Genomic DNA, 23,937 nt, shown 5'->3' with positions numbered 1-23,937 from the left:
TTTTTGTACGCGCTACGGAGAATTTATGTTAATTGCTGGCATGTTGAATATTTTCTCCGCACTTGCACTCAATTACACCAATTACAGGTTGAAAATTACACGCGCTGCTTGCTCAAGATAATGGATGTGGGCTCTGTGGGCCGTGGGGGGCGTGAAGGACGCGTAGGGCGTGGTCCACAAGTTTGGGTTGCCTAATGATAAGGGAGCTGTGTACGCCAGAGCTTGCTGAGAAATTCCACTTGCTTAAAAGCACCGACAATTACTCAAGAGCAAAAGGCTTATTAGATGAGAATGCTGTCCTTGAATTCATCCTTGAGAGCTTACGTTTTCATATCTTATAGTTGTTAATTGGGAAACCTTTCCAGAATTTATCCATTAAACTTTGCTTTTGCACCTATGGAACTGGTATTTTCCCCATTATTATTTAAAGAGCTTAAATCAAATTAAACACATAATAACCATTTCATTTAACTAATAGAAATATCCTGCTCTCTGCGAGAAAATCAGTCACTTGGTCAGCAGGTCGATATCAAGAGGTCAAGGATTAATTGAAGCCTTTTGGCTCTTTAATTGCTGTTTGCGTAGCCAATCCGCACTTGTCATCGCTCACAATGGGCCAACGTCGCTTTTCAGCTTTTGTTTGGCTGTCAACTTGCGCTTTTCCTGCGTGTTTGGGGCGATTTCCCGCTAGGCGGCTGTGCATAGGTATGGGTATAAAAAAATACGTTTGGTCTTATTGCGTGCGTTGGCCACACGTGACTGCCGTTAGTCCGCCGAGCTTCCGTCTCTTCCGACGGCTGTTTCACTCGCCAAATGCCACGCAAACTGGGCAAAAATATATATGTGTATGTATGTACCTATAAAATGGGTGCATGGAAACATTCGCTCACGCAATGATTTATTACGCGTGATTGGCGTGATTGCCACTTTGCTGCTTTATTTCAGGCTGCCCCGTCGGTGTCGCCGGTTCCGCTTTTTTATCGCGTTTCGTATAAATGGGCTTTGTATTTCAATTATACAGCAGAGTTATCCAACATTTGCACTGCCTTTTAGGGGTGGCTACTCTATGCGGGGACCTGACTTTTGAAACTTGTAGGGGAATTCCGACTGGTCTGCTTAATTTCTGCGTGACCAAACAAAAGTCGGCCCACTTAATTGAAACGCATTGGAATGCAAAGATTTGCTCCGCCGGAAAACCACTGGCAAACAAAAATAAAGCGATGCCGCAACAGCGAAAGTAAATAAAACACAGTGAAACCGCCGGGAGGCTATTTGCAGGGCAAATAAAAATATTAAAAATAAATAAGCAGTAGCAACGAAATTTGAGCCTCGCCTGAGAGCCGTAAAGGAAAAGTGCCGCCCCAGCTGCGCTCGTCGTCGTCCTCTCAGGCAAGGCAAATAGACAAGGATCCGGATTCCGGAGCCAGCTGCGATTGCAGTTTTAGCTGCCCGGACTCCACTCGCTCCACTTTTCCGGGTCCGGGTGTGGGTTTTGGGCTTGGGTTCGGGTAGGAGTACGAGCACGAGCCCTCGGATCCGGGGCTTCAAGTGCGTGCCGCTGAGTGCTGCTTATAGGATTGTTTCAGCTCCTGCTGCACGGCTCGTGCCGTGAAGTGCCGTTGTTGTTTAGCCTGTTCCCGTTCGTCCTGTTAGTCTTCTCTGTCTCTGTCTCTCTCTCTCTCTCTCCCTCTCGCTCCTACTCGGTCCATGTTTTAAGGGCTTTACGTGCCTGTGCACAGCCAGCAAGGATAACAATTACTCTAGTGGCATGTCCACCATCTAGTGTCCCACTAACTGCTGATGCTTTCCAAACATACCCTGCATGGGCAGCTGGAAAATGGCATAATTGGTAAAAGCAGAAGTTTTTAAATTGAATCATTGGTCCCGATACCTTTTTGTACAAGTATACCTCACTTAAGAGAGCTTTTGAAAGACAAAAGAACTTATTTAAGTCTTTGAAAACAAACGAATCAACCATATTGCTTCACAGGGTATCCATACGGCAGTGCAATTCGGTATTCATTAGAATCGCTTGTTTTCAATTGTGTAGCGGTTAAATAAAAGCCTGTTTAAATACAATTTTGTGTTATTTTTTTCGCCTCCCTTGTGCGCTGCGTATGCCGGTCTGAATTTATAGTTCCACCCACTGCCCACCGTCCAGTTTCCACTTTTCCGGCTCTTGGCGCTCTCTAATATGTCAGACGCACATTTTGGTGAACCGCCCCCATCTGAACCACCGTTCCCATCCCCATCCCACTTCCCCACCCCCACCAGCTGTCCGCATCCGCATCCCCATCCCTCAAGCTGTCTAGTGCCGAGCTGCTCTGGCTGTGCTGCTGCTGTTTACTTTTGATGATGCATTGCAGCGTAATAATTTCACGTAGACGTCCACGGCACGCAACAAACGACAAATGGCCAGGGGAACACTACACTGGTAGAAAACTACTTTCTACTTTCTAGCTTTAGGACACATTTCTTCAATCGATAATAAATGTATTTTTATATCTATTTTGGGCAAACTGGATGAGTTCTTGCAAAACATCTTCTAGTTCTCTAGAATTACAGTTCCCGGAATTCTAAACTTTATGGCTGACTTGGAAGTGTAGGAGCAAAAAAAGAAAATTTCAAATGGGTCAACTGGTCGCGGCCCGGGCTCTTAGCATCTGGTCAGTTATAAAATGCTGTTTGGGCTCTTCAGCTGCCGGCCCACAGCGACATTACTCATACGCAACGTGGCGCGGGGATTTCTCTTCCCAGCAGTTTAACATGCCAAGAGCATAAGGAAACAGGCGGGAATTTAAGGAATATTCCCAGCGGCAGTCAAGGTGCTTCGTGCCCCCACTCACACACTTACGCGCACCACACCCTCGCTCACACACACGGGACACCAAAGTCTCCATTCACCTCACACACTTCGGCTTTGTCGGCAATCAATGAAAGCAATTTGTGAATCTCTTGTGCAATTCGGCGACATACAAACGAGCTCAAGGACACCCACACACAAGCACAAACAGAAATACAAATACAAGCACCCGGGAGGATATCCCGGGCAAGGTATTGGCAGTTGCGATGAAAAATCTTGTATGCAAATCAAATATGCAAGATGATTTGTAAAATTTTTCCAAATGTATTATATATAAAACCCGGCAAAGGAGAAGAATCCCCCGCAGCAGCCGCAACAACAGGATTCTCCGGCTTAAACTTTTTAAACCTGTTCCGCATCATCGACCCATCCGCAGCTTCCTATCCCTCGTAGGTGCTAAGCAAACATGCAAGCTGTGAGGATTATAAAAAGTAGCAAAGAAAGGCGACAGGATGAGGAGGCGAAAAAGGATAGCCCCGACAAACAGCCACCCAAAAAAAAGGAAAAAAAAAATGAGAAAAAATAAAGGCAACAAACAAATCCCCCCATTCCACACACACACACACACACACTTAGTCAGATCCCATTTCTTTGCCTCGCATGTTCGCATGTGCAAAGCTTTTTGTAGCTGCCTCAAAACTCCTGCCACCCACTTTCCGCTCCCCATCCGACCGCCTACTTAGGCATAATGATATATTTAGCTTGCCAAGTGATTGTTATTTGATATTCAACAGATTTCTGCTCTTTGCCAGACTTTGTGTCTGCCTTTCTGGATGGGCCACGCCCTGCAAAGGTTAAATCGATGCGTGCTTGTATTATTTCATGAGCTTGCGAGCATCTATAACAACGATTCAGGTTCCTCTCGGCCAACGTTGCGAATGCGTAATGTCAGGCGCCAATTGACCAGTCAGCTGCATACGGAAGGTGATTTGTAAACTGACAAAATAGCCAACCTACCCCGGAATTTCGGATAGACAATGGATGGCACGTTTTGTCGCTTATATTTTTCCATATTTTCATAGCTCATTGATTGCCGAGCGAAATGGCTTGGAACGGTTCAACCTGCTTACCCTTGTCCCATTTTTGCCACTTTCCCACTTCTCGCCCAGCTTTCATACTTTCCTTGTTGTTTGACACTCGAAGTTTATGCATTTATTTGTAGCAGGCCGTCGAGCTGCTGAGTTTGCCCGAGTCGTTGATTTATTGTATTGTACTCGCTGCCATTGTAATATTTGTGTCTGAGTGGACCACTTGAGTGGTGTGGGTATGGGTATGGGTGTGTGTGTGGGTGTGTTTATGTTGCGTGTGCGGATTCATATGGCAGTCAAGTGGCCACTCGAGTTTATGTATGTAATTTTTATATAATTCCTACGACCGCCTTCAACTGCAGTCGCCGCAAAGTTTCATTTGCTTTTATGGCCCACTTAGCACCATTAATGTCTATGGCCATCGATCACGAAACTATGGATTGCGTTTTAAATCCAGAAAGGGACCCAAAGCGAAATTGGTAGCCACATATTTTGCCATGGCACAGCACTAAGCCCCCTCGCTTGGCTCACTAAATATGCAAAAAGGGGTTTTCCACGGCAGGCTTTGGCTGTCGCATGCGAGGCAATTAGAAGCGGAAAGCCAAAACGAAGGGGTCAGCAGGCGAAGGAGGAGGACTGGACTGTGGGCCAGGATCAGGATCGGTTGATAAAACCCCAACGGAATTGTGACAAATACGCGGCAGTAACAATTCATTTAGATAAATCAGGCAGAGCCAGACAAATGAAGCCATTACCAGAGAGACGGCCCTGCCATTCGTGACCTGTTCGAGTGCCATAAATAAGTCATTTAAAAATAGGCCTAGGCCAAGTTCTGGTTTTGGCCAGGCCAACAACATTGGCCAACAGTATTGCAGCAACAGCAATCAGGGCTGCCATTTAGCCAACAGTTTATGCCCGTGACAAACAATACCACTCAATTTCCGGGCCTAGGCAACCCTTGTGCTGACAAACGATGTTGCTTATTAATTAAACTGATTAAATTGCACGTTGCGTGCGGCTGGCACTTTCATTGATTGGCCACCGATCACATTTGGACAGGGAAAATTTCCTTGGCCAGAACCAGCACTTTGTCCCAATTAATAACGCCTGCCAAAGTTGGAGTGTTGATAATCACAGTCGTCGTAATAATAATAATAATCATAATCAAGCCAAAGGCAAGCGCAAATTGAATTATTTCATTAGGTGCCGAGTGTGGCTGATGTTTGACCTGACTGCTGATTGAGTGCCTGACTGACGGATTGACTGATTGATTGATTAGATTTAGACGCAGCAGTTTGGGCCAGCTGATCTCATGAGTATCCTCGTGCAGCAAGATGGCTCAGTTAGCTGGCTGCACTCTATTATACTAACTGGTTGCATAAAATGTGTCCCATCCGGAACAACCAACCATCCATTTTGCATTTTGCCAGGACTTGAGCACGTTGTTCCCATCTTTCAGCTACCCCATGGTGGAGTACGCCTGCTCCTCCCCCATCCCGCAGCTGTTCACTTTGTTGCTCGTCTTTTGCAGGCACTTAATGTGCTGCTCCACCCACCCAGCCCACTATCTCTGTTTCAGCGATGGAAAACAATGCAGTGGGTACATGGCACATGGAATGACAAGCAGACACAGGCGAATTTCAGCACGGAAGCGGAAGTCATTGTTGTCGCACAAAGGCGAACGCGTCGCAATTATAATAATTTTGATTGCACGCCGCCAGCCCCGCCAGCTTGTTATGGTGGTTGCTGGTGCAGTGGTGCAGGATCCAGCCTGAATTATGCAGCACGCCAGGCGGGGGCGATGGGCAGGACCTCCCAGGGATGAGGGGCACACGTGCCTCACTTTTGTACTTCCCCGTCGCTTTTATGGATCTTTTTTAATTACGAGTGCTGCTAGACAACGTCTGATGGGAGTGAAGAAAAAAATCTGGATCTGTGGTGTGAGGTGAATTGAGCCACTCTCGGAGGCACCATCATCATCATCAGCATCATCAGCAGCGAAGTCTTCTTCAGATGCCTGGCCATCTCCCGTTTGTTGGCAATACCCAACTAATTAGCTACACAAATAAGCAATTAACTGGAAGGGGGGGCTGTTGGTGGTCACTTAATTACACAAATTATTTGCCACAAAAACCTCAAACTCAAAAGCTCCTACTCGAGTGCACTCAAGGACATGCAGCTAACAAAGCAGTCTAGCTGTAATAAGGAGCTATGAATGTGTGAGATCCTGCTTAAGTGGGCAGCAGCGGTGTGTATGTGTGTGCATGTACGGACGACTTGGTCCTTGGTCAGCAGTTTGACCATCAGAAAGAAAGGAAAACAATTTTCTTGAAAGCTTTGATTTGACTAAGTAAACTGGAAAATCCCGGAGAGCCACAGATAACGAAAGGAGCAAGGCGGGAAAAGGATACAGCAAAAGGGAGACAACTATCATTTGCTTTTAATTTGACTCGAGGGCGTAATTAAAGAAAAATGCCAAGCCAAGCCAAAGTCCTTTGATTGTCGGCCCGGGGCATCCAGTTGCCTCCCTGCCAGCTTCTTCTCGGCTGGAAATGCAAATCAGTTCAGAACTGGATCCACTCCCTGCCAGAGGAACAAACACGGAACAGAGATGGATTTGGCAGGAGGGCGAGGCCAAAGGAGAGAGCCGTAATTCGTTAATTGTTTTAAGAAAACAGGCTGAGACTGCACGTCTTGAAGGACATAAATCCCGTTTAACCTGACGCTGCAAAGCCAGACACATTGGCACGCCGAGGACGAACGGGGCAGGATGGCAGGGGGGTAGGGCCAAGGACTTGCTGGCACAGTCATCCAGCTAACACATAAATTCTGCTCCTTTATTCCAGTTGCATAACATGTCCTGCGACACCGACAAAAAACACAGTGAAACCACCCGAAGACAGACCGACAGACGTGTTATATATAACGGCAACTTTTGCTGCTGACTTGGCTGGGCAAATGTTGCTTTAACAAATGATCGAATAGGGATTACTCAACAAGAGCTATAAAGTAGATTCCTAAGATTTTTTCGTTTTGAGATTCAAATATTATTGGATTGGAATACAATGAACGTTATACTCGTTTAAAATCAGTTTCTGTTAATCCTGCCATTATCTCGCAACCAACTAATCCTTAAATTGGGCATACCCGTTCGCCTTGCAAGTAATGTGCATGTGTTAAAAAAAGTGTCAAAAAACTAACAAGTTTAAATAGTGAAAGAGAAGCTTTTGGGGTATGGGGAGCTGGCAGCAGCAGACGAAGTTATGCAAAGTCAGCAGAGGACATTGACATGCGAGCAGGTCCTGTGTGTGTGTGTATGTGTGTGTGAGTGTGAGTGCGATTCAATTTGCAGTTGTGACAGTGCAGCCAAGAGCAGAATAACCCACACCGAGGACTTCACAGTCAAATTGCCATATTTCATCTATGACTTTTACGACTTTTTCCTTTATTTTTCAACACATTTTAGCAGGTTCCAGTGGAAGTTTTCACAGGATACGTATGAACTTTCGCCGATTTCAGGTTGATGCCTAGGCAAGATTGGTTTCAATATCCCCGACGCACTGGGTGAAGTATTCCCTGGCCAATCGGCACTCCTCGCTGTCCACGTAAAATTCGCTGGGACACTTTTGCATGGCATGGATGCGGACGCATATGGTGATTTGTAGGGCAAAGGGATTGCAGGGTTCCTCGATGAATTCAATATCTGGCAGGTGGAGAGTGAATCGTCTTCCGTGCGACGATCGGAATAACTCGCATTTCCGATACGCATCCTCCAGGAATGGAATCGATTCATTCTGTGGCTGGGGTGCAATCGTCTGCAGATTGGTGCGGATGTTGGCCAGATCCAGGCGAAAGGGTGGATCGATTTCGATGTAGCCGCAGCCTATGAAGTTGCACTCCTCAATGCACTGTGTTCGTAGGATCAAATGAATATAGTTTGTATTGGCTATACCACTCGAGCTCACCATATTAATCGTATATAGTTCGGCAAAGTTGAATTTCCGGTGCGCAGGCAAGTTGAGGCTTTTTCTACATTCGTCATTGCCTTTATCTAAACTGGGACGTGTTAGCTGGCAGCATTTAATGGATAGGTCCTGGCAGGATGTATAAAACTAGAGACGCGTGTTTTTTATTTTTTTTTTACATACTGCGGCTCTTTTTCTCTCCAATTTGCAGTTAATTTCGCAGTTGAACAGGTAAAAGTACCTGAGCAGTAGCTAAACCAAACTAATCAACAAATTTGCGATTTATAACAATGCCTCTAACTTACGAAAATGAAAAAAACCACCGACCCAGGGGACATTTCAGAACTGACTGATGCATAAAACTAATTTATTTCCAAATGAGACGAAACATTTTACAATTAAAACATGCTTAATTGACCATGATGAAATTAATTATTTATATTAATCACCGTTTTTGACACCATCATCGATACCTGCGATGAAACAGTGCTCACACCAACGCGACCTCATATAACATTCATATGTATCCTGACAAAAGTGCAATCCAATACGTCCGAGCCGCAGGGCTTCTTGATTAATTGGGTTGGCACGCCATCAGATTGCGTATACGTCACGTTGCCAGCCTCAAGGTCGAACGACTTGGCCCGCTGTGAGTTAATAAATTGTTTGGCGTTGTTAACTAAATTTTGATTGCCCCAACGGCGAAGGACAGAGGCGTTGCCGCACCAACACCACTCATTTCTTGATTTATTGATATGCTAATTGAGTATTTGCACGTTGCTCGCCTTTTCGTCCTTTTTTAATGGCTCAAAGAGTGCGTCGGAGTGGGTTTCGGTGGCCATTGGAAGTTATGAGCCATGGCACGCCATTTGCATGGCAGCGTGTTGTTCAAATTAATTGTAAATGGTTGTAATTTGCTGTTGCCGCCGCTGCCATCGCTCGCCGGCGGACCGTTCGCTTTTACAGTTTAATTGCAGCTTAAAGAAGCGAAAGGGGCGGGGCCACGAACTTGGACCTTCGAGAGAGAAGCGGGTCGGCTTAATTAATTTATGGCCATGGCCGTGTGCCCGCCACCCGACGCACCCCTTCGTTTAAATACACGTCATTTGAAGTTTGAGCGTGTTTAACGCGACGTATGAGTGATTTATGTTGATGGAGTGCACATTAAGCGATGTTGAGGCAGTTAAACTGCCAAAGGGTCATCAATTGAGTTGATGTGCAAGGACTTATGTCGAGGCCTTGGCCACGGTTCCCCTCGTTTCTCCACTTTGAGCATTGTTGCGTGCCCACAATGTCCTTGTCGATTCCTGTTCACCAGTGTCTGCCAACCAAGCGGCTTACTTCGCTTTGTGAATCGCCGATGGCTGTATAAATAACATGTTTATGTATAATGAAGATTTTTGTGTATTAATGGCAATACAAATACAAATACTTAAGCCTCCTGCTGACAGGCAAACGAACGCGAATCAGTTGTATTTTCCCGGGAGACACCTAGCATAATTAGTTGAATACAAGAGGGAAATATTAAGCTCTCTCTTTGCGATTTTTGCTAGGAAGAGTCCTGATTCTTAATGAAATTATTATGCTTACATACCATACTCTTCCTATGCGGTATACTCCCATTCTTATGCAGAGCTATACATTTTAATATTATATGAGCTTATTTTTTATAAGTTAAAAAAACAAGATGAAAAATCATATAAAAATTATTTGAAACATCTATGCTTTGATTAGATCTATAAGAGTATGCAGATTTCCCAGTAGTTTCTTGAAATATTTCCTACCCTAAAGTCCTGTTTAGTTTTGCACGCAATTTAATTATATCTGCAGGATTTTTCCCTCACCACCAAGCTTCCCTCGTTGTGTGTCGAAATTAGTAGGAAATTGTTAATGCGATAACAGATTTTCCCACACAGGGTGTGTGCACCATGTAAAGCGTCTTTTGGCCCGGTTGCCAGGAAGCTGTGGAAAAAGAGCCTAGCGGAGTGTGTGGGTATTTTTATTGTGCTAAAGCAGATTTAAGGTAAGTTCGACTTTAAGCAGAGCAGCAAGCTCGCTGGCTGGATGATGGAAGGGGGAAGGGTAAGGAGGGGCGAGTGCGAAACGCCAGAACATGGCACATAAATCGTTGGCAGCTCACGAGAAAGTAAAGCTCCGAGAGCTGAAAACACGTTAGCAAGTGAGAAATTCCATTGAAAATGCATTTGTGGCGAACGGCGTGGTTTGCAAAAAAGGGTGGAAGTGGTTGGATTTTGTTGGCAGCTAAATTAAAGACGCAACTCACGTGGTTGCCGGCCAAGATGGGGCGGGAAGCTGTCGCCCCCGTCCCGCACATAAATCAGTTTTAAATGCGTATAAATAAATTGGCCAGCAGGTGGGTGGTGGATGCCACACATGTGGGTGGTGCACTCCTAGCCACTGTGGCCGGGCGAGGTCATGGTCTCCTGCTAGCCGCAAGCACAACTCGCAGCTTAATCCAAACACTTCGTTCTGACAATTTATGCGCTCAGATTGCCAAGGGAGTGTAGAACACAAGGCAACACGACTGAATGTGTCGCCATGTTTGTCTTGTATCTTGGCTGCTTAGCAGCGACTTGGTTATTTACTCAAGCTTTGGATGCACAGCAAAAAACTGTGTTTACTTGCGAACCTGCGAAATACTCTTGATCTTGAGGAGGATCAAAAATTGCAGGAATATTTTAAAGCTGAAACTTGATGGAATGCCCCACATCCTTTTTGCTGATGCAGCTGGGCATAAATAATATTTGCACTCGTGAGGATTTTCCTTTGAGCTTCCCATGCCACAGCTCCATCTCATCCACTTGGCTGCGTTTAATCAAAGGGATTTTCGTTGCAAAATTTAACTAATTTACTTTGTTACCATTTCGCTTTTTTTTTTTTTTTTTGGGGCAGCACAATATTTGCCTTTTCACTGCCGAACATGGGAAGCGCCTTATTGAAATTTCATAGTCTAATTTTGGGCGCAAATTAAATTTTAATTACGCGCCGTTTCCACTTCCACATCCTCTTCCCCTTCCTCGTCCTTTTCCGTTCCTGGTTGGCTTTTTGCAGCTCGATTGGCTTAATTGGAAACGCTCCCTGCACGTATCCTGTGAGTGTGGGTGGAAATGAGTGGGTGTGGGTGTGTGTGTGTGTGTGGGCAGGCACTTTGATGCCTTTGACAACATTTGTGTTGGGTCCCCGGAACGCGTCATTAATTTTTAACCCTTGCCCTGGCCATATTTCCACTCGTGGCAAACAAGATTAAACCATTTCCTCCTGGCACGCAGACATTTGGGCGTCTCCCATATTCCAAATACATACTCCTATACGCAACCAAAAACCAGCAGCCAAAAAATAACAGAATTACACGCTTTGATGATAAGTAAAGCAGCACACACACATCATCCGAGGTATATAGTTTTTGCACATGTTTCGCTTGCAATTCATTTGGATTTCGTTGGGGAGAAGGATGAGTAAGTGGTTGCACTTCAAGGATTTGAAATTAAAATAAATTTCATTTGGTTGATATTGGTGTTTATTTTGCAGCAAGGATGTTAATTGCCAGCCGGGAACTTTCTGTTTGCATATGTCTCATTCGCCTGCATTGCTCTTAATCAACTTTCTTTTTTATCGAATTAAACAAATTTGTTTCTAATTTGGGACACAGAATCCGGAGCACAAGCATCGCCGAGCCCTCAGCTCAACCATTTCGGCAGTGGATCATATTTGCCAGCGCAGTGGCAGGTCCAACGTTTGGCTATTTGCATAGCCAGGAATCGGGGGAAGTAAACTGCAGTTGGGAGGACTGCAGATGCACGAACTTCATCAGCAAATTAAATCTTTGCTCCTCTAGTTTAGCAACCCAAAATGCAAAGGACTTTGAACTACATGTGTGCGTAGTAGTTTACCCCTATTTCGATTGGGATTTCCGGTGACAGTTGCACATTTTGCCCCACTGTGTGCCAGTCATAATTATATTCAAATGGAGACGGAGACACCAAGTGCCATGTCAGTTGCACTTCATTAAATTCGAAAAAAAAGACAGGAAATTATATGTCAGGGCGGAAGTAAATATGCAAACTTTTTCAGTGCTCGACTAATGAATTTCAATAAAAGTTTTTCGCTTTTCCGCTGGCGCCATTGTTGAGCGATCTATCACGCATTTCCCGGCCTCGACGCTTTTCCAAACCGCCGATGCCCCGCTTTGCCACTATGTTGACATTGACAAGTTGGCAGGCGAAGCGAAATGCAATCAATATCCAATATTTACATGTATTTCGTACTCCAGTCCCCTCCCGCTTCTGGAAAATTGAAATGCAGCTGCAACATAAAATAGATGTCAATTTCGCTGGAACTGACAACAAAACAAATTGAAAAGAAAATAGCCAGAGGAGCATCGGGGAGGGGGGCTAATGGGCAGATAAGCTCACACACACGCACATACACACACCTTCAGTTTTCCGCCCGCATAATTGTAATCAGTGTTTACAATCATTTGCGCCATTTCCCCCATCGAAACGCAGACCGAAAGTATGCAATCCCCCGAAAAAAGGAGCCACTACCACATGCAGCTCAATTGTAGGCTGACCCCTGTCCCCGTACATGTGTTTGTACTCGCAACCGAAAAATGGCAGAAAGGGTTAAAATAACGCGGAGAGTGTTGGAAAAAAAAGGAGCCAGAACCAGTGCCAGTACTATGCAGCAGCTTCAACATAAAATTTTACGAGTCGTTTACACAAATAGCAACACTGTTGCCAATAAACGCCGCCCCCACTTCACCCTTGGCCCCACTGCCTTGTGGGGCCCAGCACCTTTCCCCCACCTCCACCACCCATTACCAACTGCCACTGCAACCCCTTTGCATCCAACCCCTTGAATCCAAGAGCGCTCGTTTTTGCAATTTTTATATTGTTCCAAAATGTTTTCGTTTCAACGCTCTTATATTTATTTTGTGCAGAGAAAAAATTGCTTGTAGCTGCACACCAATGCATTGGAATTGTGAAGGGGCGGTGAGGGGGGCAGCTGGAGTGGAGCCTGGAGTGTATGTGTGTGTGTGTGTGTGCGTGTTGTGTTTGCTAAAATAATGGATTTTTATGCGCATTTGTTTGCACGATGTCGGCGACGGAAGTGGCGGAACAGGATGAAATCGGGGGCGGGGCTGGATCGGATGGCTTTGTTCTCGGCGGCGCATTCGCGAAAATGATTGGGAAAATCAGTAAAGTGAAAAAGGACGAAACAGAAACAGCAGGCTACCGAAGTTTGAATACGCTTCCAAAAGAAATATATGCAAATTATGGAAGTTAGATGTAATTAAATTTTATTTAATAAACAAGCATAACTTTAGTAATTTTAACAAGAGGCAGAAACCGAAAGAAGTTAAACTTTTAAAGAAATTTTGTATATTTTCTGCTTAAATATTGTTAGCATTTCAAATTTACCAAGCCAGTTGATGGAACGATTCCTCCACCAAGAGTATTCAAATTGTACGTGGCAGAGTCGTAAAAATTCATACTCATGAATCATGTGCTCGTGGATCCTTGAACGTGCGTGTGAGCGTTTACATGGCTGTGTGGATGCGGTGGCAAACAATTGAATGCTTATAGCATTGACTTTTGATTGGCATTATGGCCGGAACTAAGGAGTGGTTGTGAAAACCAAGGCAGCCAGACAATGATTGGAACAAGGCAATTAAATATTACGCATACGCACCGTTATCGCCACTAAATGGCACCAGTTGTGCTATGAAAAGGTTCAGGAAGTAGCTTCAACCCCGCGATGACACTTCAGGCGAATTGCAGAGACGGCAATGGAGATGCAGTGCAGCTGGAAGTGGAATGCAAGTGCACGAGTGCACCGACTAAGCGCAGTCCAGGCAAATATTTGCCGGTGAAAAACAAGAGAACAGCAAATGAAAATGGCAAACAACAGGAGCAGGGAAAAAGGACGAGTGAGTGGGTATTACGAATGCACCCGCTGTTAACACTCAGTTCCAAAATGCGCTCACGTTGCGAAAGCATATAGAAATAAACTTCAGCTTCAGCTGCGCAGGATGGCGAGGAATGGGAAATTTACGTGTAAGCTCGGTTGACTTAAGCCGGGATCTTTATTTCGAGTACGCGAGGGTTGGGCTTGCGTTGGATATGGGTCAGATTTGTTAGCCCATTTTTGGTATACGCTATCCAACTTATTGCAACAAATTCGGAAACGAAAATCTCCTTGAAGGAGCAACGACCGCAGATCATAAAATAATATTTTATGGCCAACTCGACGGCTGCTGTTCATAGACAGCGCACAAAGTGATAACGGTACACACTCCCGTACACACACACACACACATACTCACACAAAGCTAACAATAAACTACAAATGGCTTCCATGCACATAAAAGGCATCCCTCGAATGTGTGCGAGTATGTGTGTGTGGATGGGTGCTCACATGGATACACTTGTTCATATCCTCACTTTTTGGCATTTTTAGCGTTACCTTTTCCCCAACTCTCCCCGTCCCCAGATGCCTTTGTCAACGATGTCGTTTTGTGCGGCTTTCACCTAGTTTAACTCACCCTTCCACCCCCTATTACCCCCTCGCCCAAATCTTTCTCACTTTGGTGCTCTGTTAATAGTTTGCCTTGCGGAGGGTGCAGGGGGAAACGAATCCTCGTGCCCCTTTTCTTTCATTTTTCCCAGTTTTTATGGGGAATTCGTTCGCGAACTGCTTTCCTTGGCTTTCCCAAATCCATCTCGCTCACACTCGCACACTGGCTGACTTACTTTTTATTTGTGTGTCACAGTTTGTTGTTGCCATTACTTTTATTATTTTTATTTTCTCGACAGTCTTAGTGTAAGCCTTTCCCAACGAGCCAGTGCGTTTGTGTCATTTTTTCACATAGTTTTCATGTTTTATTTAGCCATGTCTGACAAGGAACCACGCACCACGATCCGATGTCCTTTCTAGCTACGTACTTTACGTTCTGCCCCCGTTGGCAACTTTATACTTTACAACTTTGTGGCTGTTCGACGCCAGAACGCACCTCACTCATATTTTTTATGGCCCCCACCGCTCTGTCCAGGGATATCTACTAGTTGTCCGCTGGGGGGAGGGGCCTTGTCTAGTCCACGCCCAGTTTTAATTACTTATCAAGTTTTAAATGCCCGCTTTTCACAGCCAACTGGCTTTTATTGGTTGGACATTCGGCTCGCATTGTTTGTCTCGTTTTATGTCCTGGCCGGTTCCGCACTGCTGCGCACTCTGTCATAAAATTGTTAATGTCCTTTGGCGTAAAATGGCTTTAGAATGGCTGGGGCGGGCGGGCAGCGGTCCGCGATTACGGCTGGCATTTCTCTGCCTAATTAAATGTTAATTTCAATTGATTGTCCTGATTTCGCAGATTCCGACCCGCACATAGGACAGGAAACCAAGCCAACAAGCCCTCGAGTACATAAGTCCTTCAGAGTGCATGTCGTATTCTAGTTCTTGGCAAGGACTCATCGTCGTCGTCGTCGTCGTAGTTGCAGTCAAGTTGTATTTAAAAGGATTATGCACTTGTGTGTGGCACTCAGACCGGCTCCGTGCCGGAAATGCATTGTAAGCAGTCGCCTTGCTTTTCTCTCCGCTGCGAAGATAAATTGCCCTTCAAGTGCAAAACAATTGAACTGACAGCTGAGCACGACACGGAGAAAAACCACACCAACTTAATGTAACATTTTTATAGTACGTATATCAAATATAATCCTATAACAAATCTAAATACCTAGTATATCCTCTTAATATATATATAATATATAGCATTACTAAATACCGGAATACTGCATTTTCGGAATTTCAATGTTGGAAGTCTTATCCTTTTTTAAGTGGAAGGAAGTGAGACTAGAGCTGCGACATCTTGTTGAAGGTGAAGTGGAGTCGCGAGGAAAATAAGAGCAGTGCGAGATGGCAAAAACAATTGAAGTACGAAAAAGTTTTATTGAAAAACATTTTAAATGTATAGAAGTTTGTTTGGCCCTTGTGCTGCAGCCCTGACCCTTTTCGCAGGACTCTGAAACGTGCCCCGGAGGAGAAAGTTTTAGCGAGTACTCCACTCTCAGAAACGGGGGCGACATTATTCATCATATTGTCACACACATGCTGGGGGCGTCCTGATTGCACGGATGCCAGTTTGGAGGAACTGGCCACAGTTGTCGGTGCATTTGCCAGGATCATTGGAATGGCCATTACCATTTGAATTGGAAAGCTTTCGCCTGCAAACGTGAATTTGACATGGAATTTAATTTGATTTGATTTTCATTTTGATTGCTTATTTTTTGCTGACTTTTAACATTTTCCGATTAAATTAATTTGTGCAACCAAGGCAAAATTTTCCTGTCTGCCAGGAAGCTTAATTTATGTCGTCCATTTGCCGGAATCCTGTTATTTTGGATGCTCATAAATTTTTCCGTCCAAACATCTGCATCATTATTTATGTGCATACTGGCATACGCATGTGTCGAGTGTCTCGAGAAATCATTGGGCTTAGATACATCTTACCAAGGGTCTATCTTATTCTACCGCTTGTCGGCAATTTGTAGGCCGTTCCAAATACCGATCAACATGAACTACTTTTCGATTTACATGCTGGACCCATTGCTAATCCTGCAACCAACTCAGTCTACGTCCTGGTTCAGTTCAGTTCAGTTCGGTTCGGTTCTGTTCTTGGCCACATTTGCATTGTGCCCCAGCCATTGTGTGTGTGTGTGTGTATGTGGTTGATACTCTTTCAGTTGACAGTCACCAGTTACCAACTGGCGGTTGCGGCACTGGTTTCCATTTTTGTGTGTTTTCCTTGGCCTCCCCGTTGTTGGCATGGCATTTGGCCAATTGTGTGGCATCGGAACCTGCTGAGTGGGGACAAACAAGATGGAGCCCCAGCTAACGGCAAACAGACAGGACGTGGGCTTTCCTTTTTGGCTCTCGCAATGCCGTTATTGTTATTCCTTGTTGTCCAAGGCCGAGAAGTTTGTTTGTGTGCCGGAATACTCATTGAAATGCATATCGTAGGGTCAGAATCTGTTTCCCTTGCTTGTTATTCTTCCGCTGCCTCTTACTCCTGCTCCGTAATCTTTTCCACTTCTCCTCGAAGACATTAATAAGGCAAAGATAAACTAACCGAAAAGAGCATTAAAATTTACTTACTGACTTAACCGACCATAAACACAACTCCACCCAGAGCGGCCAAAAACGAAAAAGGATAACATCTGACCTACTGTAGTACACTTTACGGCTGACATTTGGTGAAAAGGGGAAGACAGGTGGAGTGGACAGGACCACATGTTAAATAGACGCCGCGTTGGAGCATAAGCTCGCTTTTGGCCAGAAATCCCTTTTAATAGCAAGCGAAACGAAACGAAACGAACACGTAAATGAGCCAGCACATTACACATACGCACCGTGGACGGGGGAAGCATTATGCACTCGCTTTTGCCGGCCAGGAAAGTCCATTTGCTCCAGCGATAAATTAACAACAACAACACAGCAGAGGGGGAGTGGGGGATTGAGCCAAAGTGCCAGTTGGCCAGTCGGTCGGCGAGTCAATGAATGGAGTGAAATTACTTAATGGTACGAAATTGTACTTTGCTTAATTACTTGGCCACTGATACCACAAACACAGCCGCACACAAGGACACATATATAGGACACAGCATGTAGCACATAGCACACAGCAAAGCTTGTATGTCATTCATGCGACGCAACGTAGTCGTGGGTGCCGTAAAAACAACTTTACGTATTTCGACCGAGCTCGTAAACTTAAGCAAGTGTGCGCGCGTGAGTGAGTGTGTGTGTGTTGGCCTTGTTTACGATCCGCCTCCTTCAGGTTCGCCTTCCTGCTGCTGCTGGGGCTTAAATAATTCCTAACCTACTATTTAATTGGCACGCGTAAGCGATGGCGTTGCGCATACGCCATGTATGACATTTTAAATTGTTTATGAGCTGCCCGGGGCTAACTGAGCGTAAACTGCGGCCAGGGTGACAGTTAAAGGTTTTGCTCCAGCACACTAGAACACCACCCATTGGTTAATAGAATAAGGTCCTGCCTGACTGCCTGCCTGCCAGCCAGCCAGTTAATTGTTGGGAGAATTGGCGTTGCCAATGGAAAACGCGCTGGTACTTCCTGGCGCTGTCATGATTTGCTTGGGGCATTCGGGTTATCACTTTGGGTTAAGTGGTTCTGGTTTAATTGGCAAAGTTTTTGGCCAGCAGCAGCAAAGCAGCAGTCGCCTCACAGCCCGCTTGTTGCGCCCCACATCCGCTAGCGTTTAGCAGCGGTTTCCGGCCATTTTCCACCCTACAAAACCCTGTGTGTGCAAATATTTGTTCGCCAAACGGAACGGACGATGGGCAGAAGGGGGGGAGGAGTCGGGTCACGGGTCACGGGTGTTGAGGAGTTGCTGTGACATTGTTTGTACATGATTTGTTATGTGAAATGTACACACGAGAAGGACGCCGGCTGTCTGTGTTTGTCGAGGGGCTCGAAAATATTTTAATAATAATCATGCAGTGCATTAACTCTGGGCCGCCTTGTAATTGCATAATAACAATGTTCGTTTCCTTGTTTGCCCGCCGGCATCAAATCAATTTTGCGCTCGCTAAACCAACAATGAAACTACACAGGACCTTCCACAATTTTGACTTTGTGTGTGTGCGTGTGTGTTGGTTGGGTAAATTATTAAGGCCTCATTGCGTGTCACTACTGTCCGTTCGATTGTACATTGTGCCATTTTATTAGTTTCGAAATTTGGGTTAATTAAAAATTTATTTCGTAGTATTGTGCGTTGCTCTGATTACACACACACACTCGCAGACACAGGCATACATTAGAGCATCCTAATGACCATGTGTGCCTGCATTATGCTGCATGCTCATTGCATATGCCCATCCCTTGGCAAATGTTGCGAAATGCAATCGATTTTGCATTTCGACCAAATTTATGTCGTTTTCATATTGAAATGGCCTTCGGGGGCGGCTCGGTACGGGGTTGGGATGGCTGCGCTCTTATCGGGGTAATTAATATGAATTCATTGCAAATGTGTTGCATACTTAAGAGCTGGGTCGTTACAGGAATAGGACATGTCCATATTTATGCGATCAATTTGCCTTTGGGTCCCGTACAATGCCTAATACATTACCCACTGCAATTGCAGCTGCAGCTGGAGCTGGAGCTGGAGCTGGAGCAGGAGTACATTTTCCACCAGATATCACAAATCAGCAATGGCAAAGTAAACGGCTAACAAATATTTATAGCGAACGGAAGCAGCGAGCCGAGGAAGTGGAAGTGGAGCGCCTGCAATATTTATTACAAGTTGCATTCAGTCAACAAGCACAATGGCTGCCAGGCGAAAACAAACAGCTGAAAGCAAGAGCACAGCAGTCTATTGCCATTCAAGGATCTGCCCCGGCAGTCGAACTTCCAACCTTCTAACCCCACCCAGCCCAATCCAATCCAGTCCAATCCGATCCGTTCCGTTCCGTTCCGAGGCGAGCCGAGCCGAGGCGGCAGTGCAGTGGAGAGAAATCATTTAAATAAAAGTCAATGTCATGCCATGTAACGAAGACAGCGAATAAATAGTCGCAGTCGGAATATCAGGCACTGAACTGTTCCCAGACATGCAAAAGGGGGGCTTAGTTATGGTATGGGCTTCTTTGGGGGTTCTTGGCAAGTGGCTGGCACGAGCCAAGCCCAAGGAGAGGCCAACGACTGGAAGCCTCGAGACCGGGCCAAGAGACTTGGTAAACACGAGAAATATGGGGCGTATGTGTAATATGCGCGACAGCGAAAATTGTATAAGAAATGGGATTGCAGAAGCGAAGCGAGACGGTAGTCGCTAAATAAATGTCCTCCCACACAGGAAACAAAGTTCATTAATATGTTTGGCAGTCAAGTAAGTTTTTTAAGTAATGTCCTTCTCCTTTTAAATATAAACTTGTGGTTTCTTAAAGTAATAAATGTAAAATAATAATTGGATATACCTAAAATATTTCTCCCTGTGCAGATTCTTGTTCTAGGAAAAGGCAAAAATCTCGGTCGAGCTGAAAGACATTTAATTTGGCATAAAAATGAGCCACGCTGACAGATGGCCCAAAGATGATGGGGGCCGCCGCCTGCTCGCAGGTAGTCCTTCCTTACAAGGATGCTAACGTAGCAACGGGAAGCGTCTGCACGACTGGGTTCACCCGGTCTAATGTATTTTCATTTTATAGGCTCATTAAATTACGCTTTATTGCCGTTAAAATAAAATATTATGTGATAAAAATAACCGCTCTTGGGCAGCATGAGCGAAAGGTTGCCGCTTAAGAGCATGGCCATAAAGCGGCGAAATGAATAGAGCACATCTATGTGGCGGCTATATGGTCCGATGCATCCGATGCACTTCCTTTAATCTCACACAGCATGCGCAAAAATTGCCATCAAAATGTGCCCGTTTGGCTGGGCAAATCCAGTTGCCATGTCGACCCATTTCGGGAGAAATGTTTGCCGGGATAAATTTATTTCTCCGCTTTCACGCTTTTTCGTTGTTTTTAATTATTCCACTTTTGTTGTCTGGCCTGGGACTTTTTCTTTTAGTTTTTTGGATTTTGTCGGCTTGTCACATTTGAATGAAATGAATGAATGAGCCGGAGGATCCTTTGGGCCGCGACGGGTAACTGGGGCTGCACTCTGCCGGCACAGGATGTCAGGCCAAACTAATCGGATTAGTGTGTCCTACTCCTCTTTTTTTTTTTGAACCAACTCCAGCCCCCTGCCCATCCGTTTTGCACGTGTGACGGATGGGTCCTTGTTCACGGAGAAAGGATATTTTCAGGGAGTGCGACTGGCGCTCGTTAGCCCAAGTGACCTCCATTCGGGACTCGGCACGTTTTAGTGTAATTAAAAAGATATCCGGGCAGACAGTCGGTTGATAGTGGTTCCCCAGTCAGTCAGGTTGGATACACCTCCAACGCTTTTCAACTGAAAAGATTTCTCGCACCCGAGGACGAAGTGACGTGACACGACTGCGGGAGGAAATTGTTGTCATTTCAAATGGCGAAAGAACATAATTTCTGACGTATGCGATTACGGAAACTTGCACTGCGCAACGGCTCACGAAAACGGAACGGAGCAGGACGACGGGTTCCGGAATGGAGCAGGACAACTAAACCGTAGACAAAGGCCAAAACGAAACAAAAAGCGACAAGCAATAAAATGAGAAACCGCGCCACACTAAGGCTAAAGCCAGGCCAAAAGCACATCAATCAACGATGGTGCGGGGTCTCCACAGGATCGGGCAAAAACAACGAAAGGATAAGCGTATTGTGCGAGAACAAGTATTCGCCCTGTGTGCATTTGTGTGCTCTGTGCCCTGTGCTCTATGCTGGTTCTGGTTCTGGTTGCTCCCCAAACTGCTGTTTGTTGTTACATAGTTTCATGCCGCACCGACGACCACAAAATACCTACAAGTCACGGGATCCATGGCATCCATTGGCTACACCGGCTCCACTGGCGGGGGTGCCACAGAAAGGGTGCGGGTGGGGTGTCGCTTGCCAGTCAGTCAGTTAGAGAGACAGTCGGACAAACACGGGCATAAATATAAAATATGTACGTGCGTGTGTTGCGGTGCGCTGAACAAGATTAAAGTGTAGCCAGCTTGGGGCAGAAACAATAAAAAACTAAAGGGGATTCCACAAGCTGAGCAGGACGGGGAATACCCTTAAAACACTTGCTGTAACCTCGGCACGTCCAAAAAAAAAAACATTGTTACAAATGAAAGTGTCACCATACATGTGACTTTCACTTACGATATTAGCTTTCTTTATACAATACAGTTTTAAATAATAATGTTTAAGAATAACGTTAACTGACAACAAATAATAATATATCTACTTTTTCACAAAAAAAAAATGTTTTAAATTCTTAGCCCCTCCTTTTTTGAAGAAGTTATTAGAAGCAAAGAGCCATAAGATTGACACAAAGTTCAAAAGTCAAATGAGGAGGTTACCTATATTGAAGTGTGTGTTTGTGTGGCTCAACAACATTGTTGCCGCAACACAATTAAATGTGGCAATTTCATATTTAGTTTTCCGTGTGTGTCCTGATTAAGATGGCAGCCACACACGAAAAAAGAGGGGGCAAGGGGATTGACTGTCCCAATACCTCCACCAGTGGAGTCCACAATTAATCTCTACTGGGGGACATCACACACAGACACACACACATGCTCACATGGATTGCTGATTCCTGTGGAAGATGCATGTGTGGGTATTATTTTATGGCTCATGGTAATTACAGGTGTCGCTATAATAAATTATCTTTGAATTTACTGTTTGTCGTTCTCATCGTTGTTCGTTGCTGGTTGCTGTTGTTGTCGCTGGCATTGTTAATGTGTTGTTGCTGCCAGTGCCGTTGCTCTTGTCACCGGAGTAGTCTTGTCACAGGATCCCTTGGCCAGGATAGTGCCAGCGTGTAAGTGTGAGTGTGCAAGTGTGAGAGTGTGAGTCGGGATAATTGGCTGGCCGACTGGTGCTCCTCCTGCCGTCCCGATGATGTTCCTGCTGCTGCTGCTGCTGCTGTTGCTGGCAGCTCGCATGTCCTGGCATTGATAAGCTTTATTAAAAAGGATAATGAGCCTGTGGTTGTAAGCCTGCGCCAGTGTGCGTGTGCCCGTGTGTAATGCGGTTTTGTAGTTTCATTCGTGAGTGTGTATGGTGTGTGTGTGTGCTGTGTGTGCTGGCAACTGGCCCGTACATGTGTCCATTATAAGTTTCGCCGTTGTTTACGAGTTGTCGGTTGCTGTAGTTGTTAATAGTTATGAGTTAATGGAGTTTTTGCCGCTACCACTGTTTGTTTGCTGCCTTCCGTTTCCATTATTATTTTCGGATTATTATGATTACTTTTGTTTGGCCGCATAATCAAATTAACTGAATGCGAGCCCTGCCACTTCCGCTGCTGCTGCTGTCGCTGACAAACGAGTTTATTTTTATGTATACATATACACCAACACACACACACACGCGCAGTGATTCTGCCCTGTGAACACCCCTATAATTGCATAATCAAGCGCCCTCTTTGTGGCGCTAAAAAAATAACTTTTCTCAAACGACTTTTTGATGTGGCTGATTCCTGTTTGATTGGGTTACGCAAAGTTACACGGATACATCGATCGATGTTTGGCCCCAAAGTTATTCAAACGAACTACCATATTTCACAGCCAATAGCTTTTGAAACTCTATTTTAGCTTAAAGTTGGAAAACCTTAGGAGCAAGAAACTGTATATCCTTGATAGATTATGTAGCTTACTTTCACTTTTTACCAAATTAGACAATGGATTCCTGCACTTCAGCAAGTATCCTCTTTGTCCTAATAGTCCTCAACACTTTTCCTTTCTTGTTAGATGGAAAATATTAGTTTGCTTCCTCATTTGGTGCCCCAGTTGGGTGCACCAGCTTTCTTTGCCATTGGGCTATTGATTTTCGGGTCTGCATGTTGTGTCTGCATTTCAACTGGAATTTAAATGGTTTTCGAACCCGAAATCCTGTCGAGAAGCACGTTTCGAATGCACTTCACATGCAGCGCATTCGCTTCCGCTTCTGGATTTTATGGACTTACGTCGCCATTCACCGTCTGAGTGCCGTTCGGGATTAAAGTGTCCAAGTCGGATGGCCGAGCACCACTGGGCGGTTCAGTTGGCTGGATGGTTGGCATGGTTAAGTTGGTTTGGCTGCTTTCGGGTGGCATTCTCTGCAATGGGTGCTGCTTAGGTGCTTAGTGCGGTTTGGTCAGGAGTGACAAGTCTGTTCGGTCTGTTTATGCATGTGCTGAAACGGCAATTTAATGAGCGCGCCAGGCGTAATCCTCCCCCGGCTTTTGCATTTTGCGGAGCGGTTCGCAGCGCGACTGGCAAGGATGTTCGCCTGCCACTCGAGGCGAGCAGGAAACGGAAATTACTTTGCAAACACTTTGCACCACCTTCGCTCCGTTCGCTTAACCCTCCAGATCCTCGCGTGGCGACTGTGGTGGCGGTGGTGATGGTGGTGGTGGTGATGGTGCCTGGATTGCTAGGAGTGCCAGGAG

At 45.3% G+C, this 23,937-nt stretch overlaps 2 protein-coding genes across 6 annotated transcripts in view; both read right to left on the bottom strand.

Moving 5' to 3' along the window:
* The window catches only part of LOC6728934 (kin of IRRE-like protein 1), a 70,966-nt gene that overhangs the window by 39,033 nt on the left and 7,996 nt on the right, over window positions 1-23,937 (bottom strand). The gene's annotated exons all lie outside the window — the stretch shown is intronic.
* On the bottom strand, window positions 468-23,568 carry LOC120284976. The gene is made up of 3 exons (XM_039294882.1): window positions 23,473-23,568; window positions 7,857-8,003; window positions 468-7,799 (listed from the first exon to the last, which is right to left on the bottom strand). Exons 1-3 carry the CDS (start codon window positions 23,566-23,568, stop codon window positions 7,419-7,421), a joined length of 624 nt encoding a protein of 207 aa, XP_039150816.1. The 3' UTR covers window positions 468-7,418.

The sequence above is a fragment of the Drosophila simulans genome, chromosome 3R (genome assembly GCF_016746395.2).
Source record: "Drosophila simulans strain w501 chromosome 3R, Prin_Dsim_3.1, whole genome shotgun sequence".
Taxonomy (NCBI): Eukaryota; Metazoa; Arthropoda; class Insecta; order Diptera; family Drosophilidae; genus Drosophila; species Drosophila simulans.
The sequence above is the reverse complement of the archived record's forward strand: the minus strand, read 5'-3'. Positions and strand labels throughout refer to the sequence as shown.

Excerpts from the sequence above, each read along its gene's own strand:
- LOC120284976 (XM_039294882.1), bottom strand. The coding sequence starts at position 23,568 with ATGCCAACCATCCAGCCAACTGAACCGCCCAGTGGTGCTCGGCCATCC. Across the intron at positions 8,004-23,472 it reads CTCAGACGGTGAATGGCGAC|TTTTATACATCCTGCCAGGA; the intron begins GTAAGTCCATAA and ends ACGCGTCTCTAG. Across the intron at positions 7,800-7,856 it reads AACTATATACGATTAATATG|TGCATTGAGGAGTGCAACTT; the intron begins GTGAGCTCGAGT and ends CTACGAACACAG.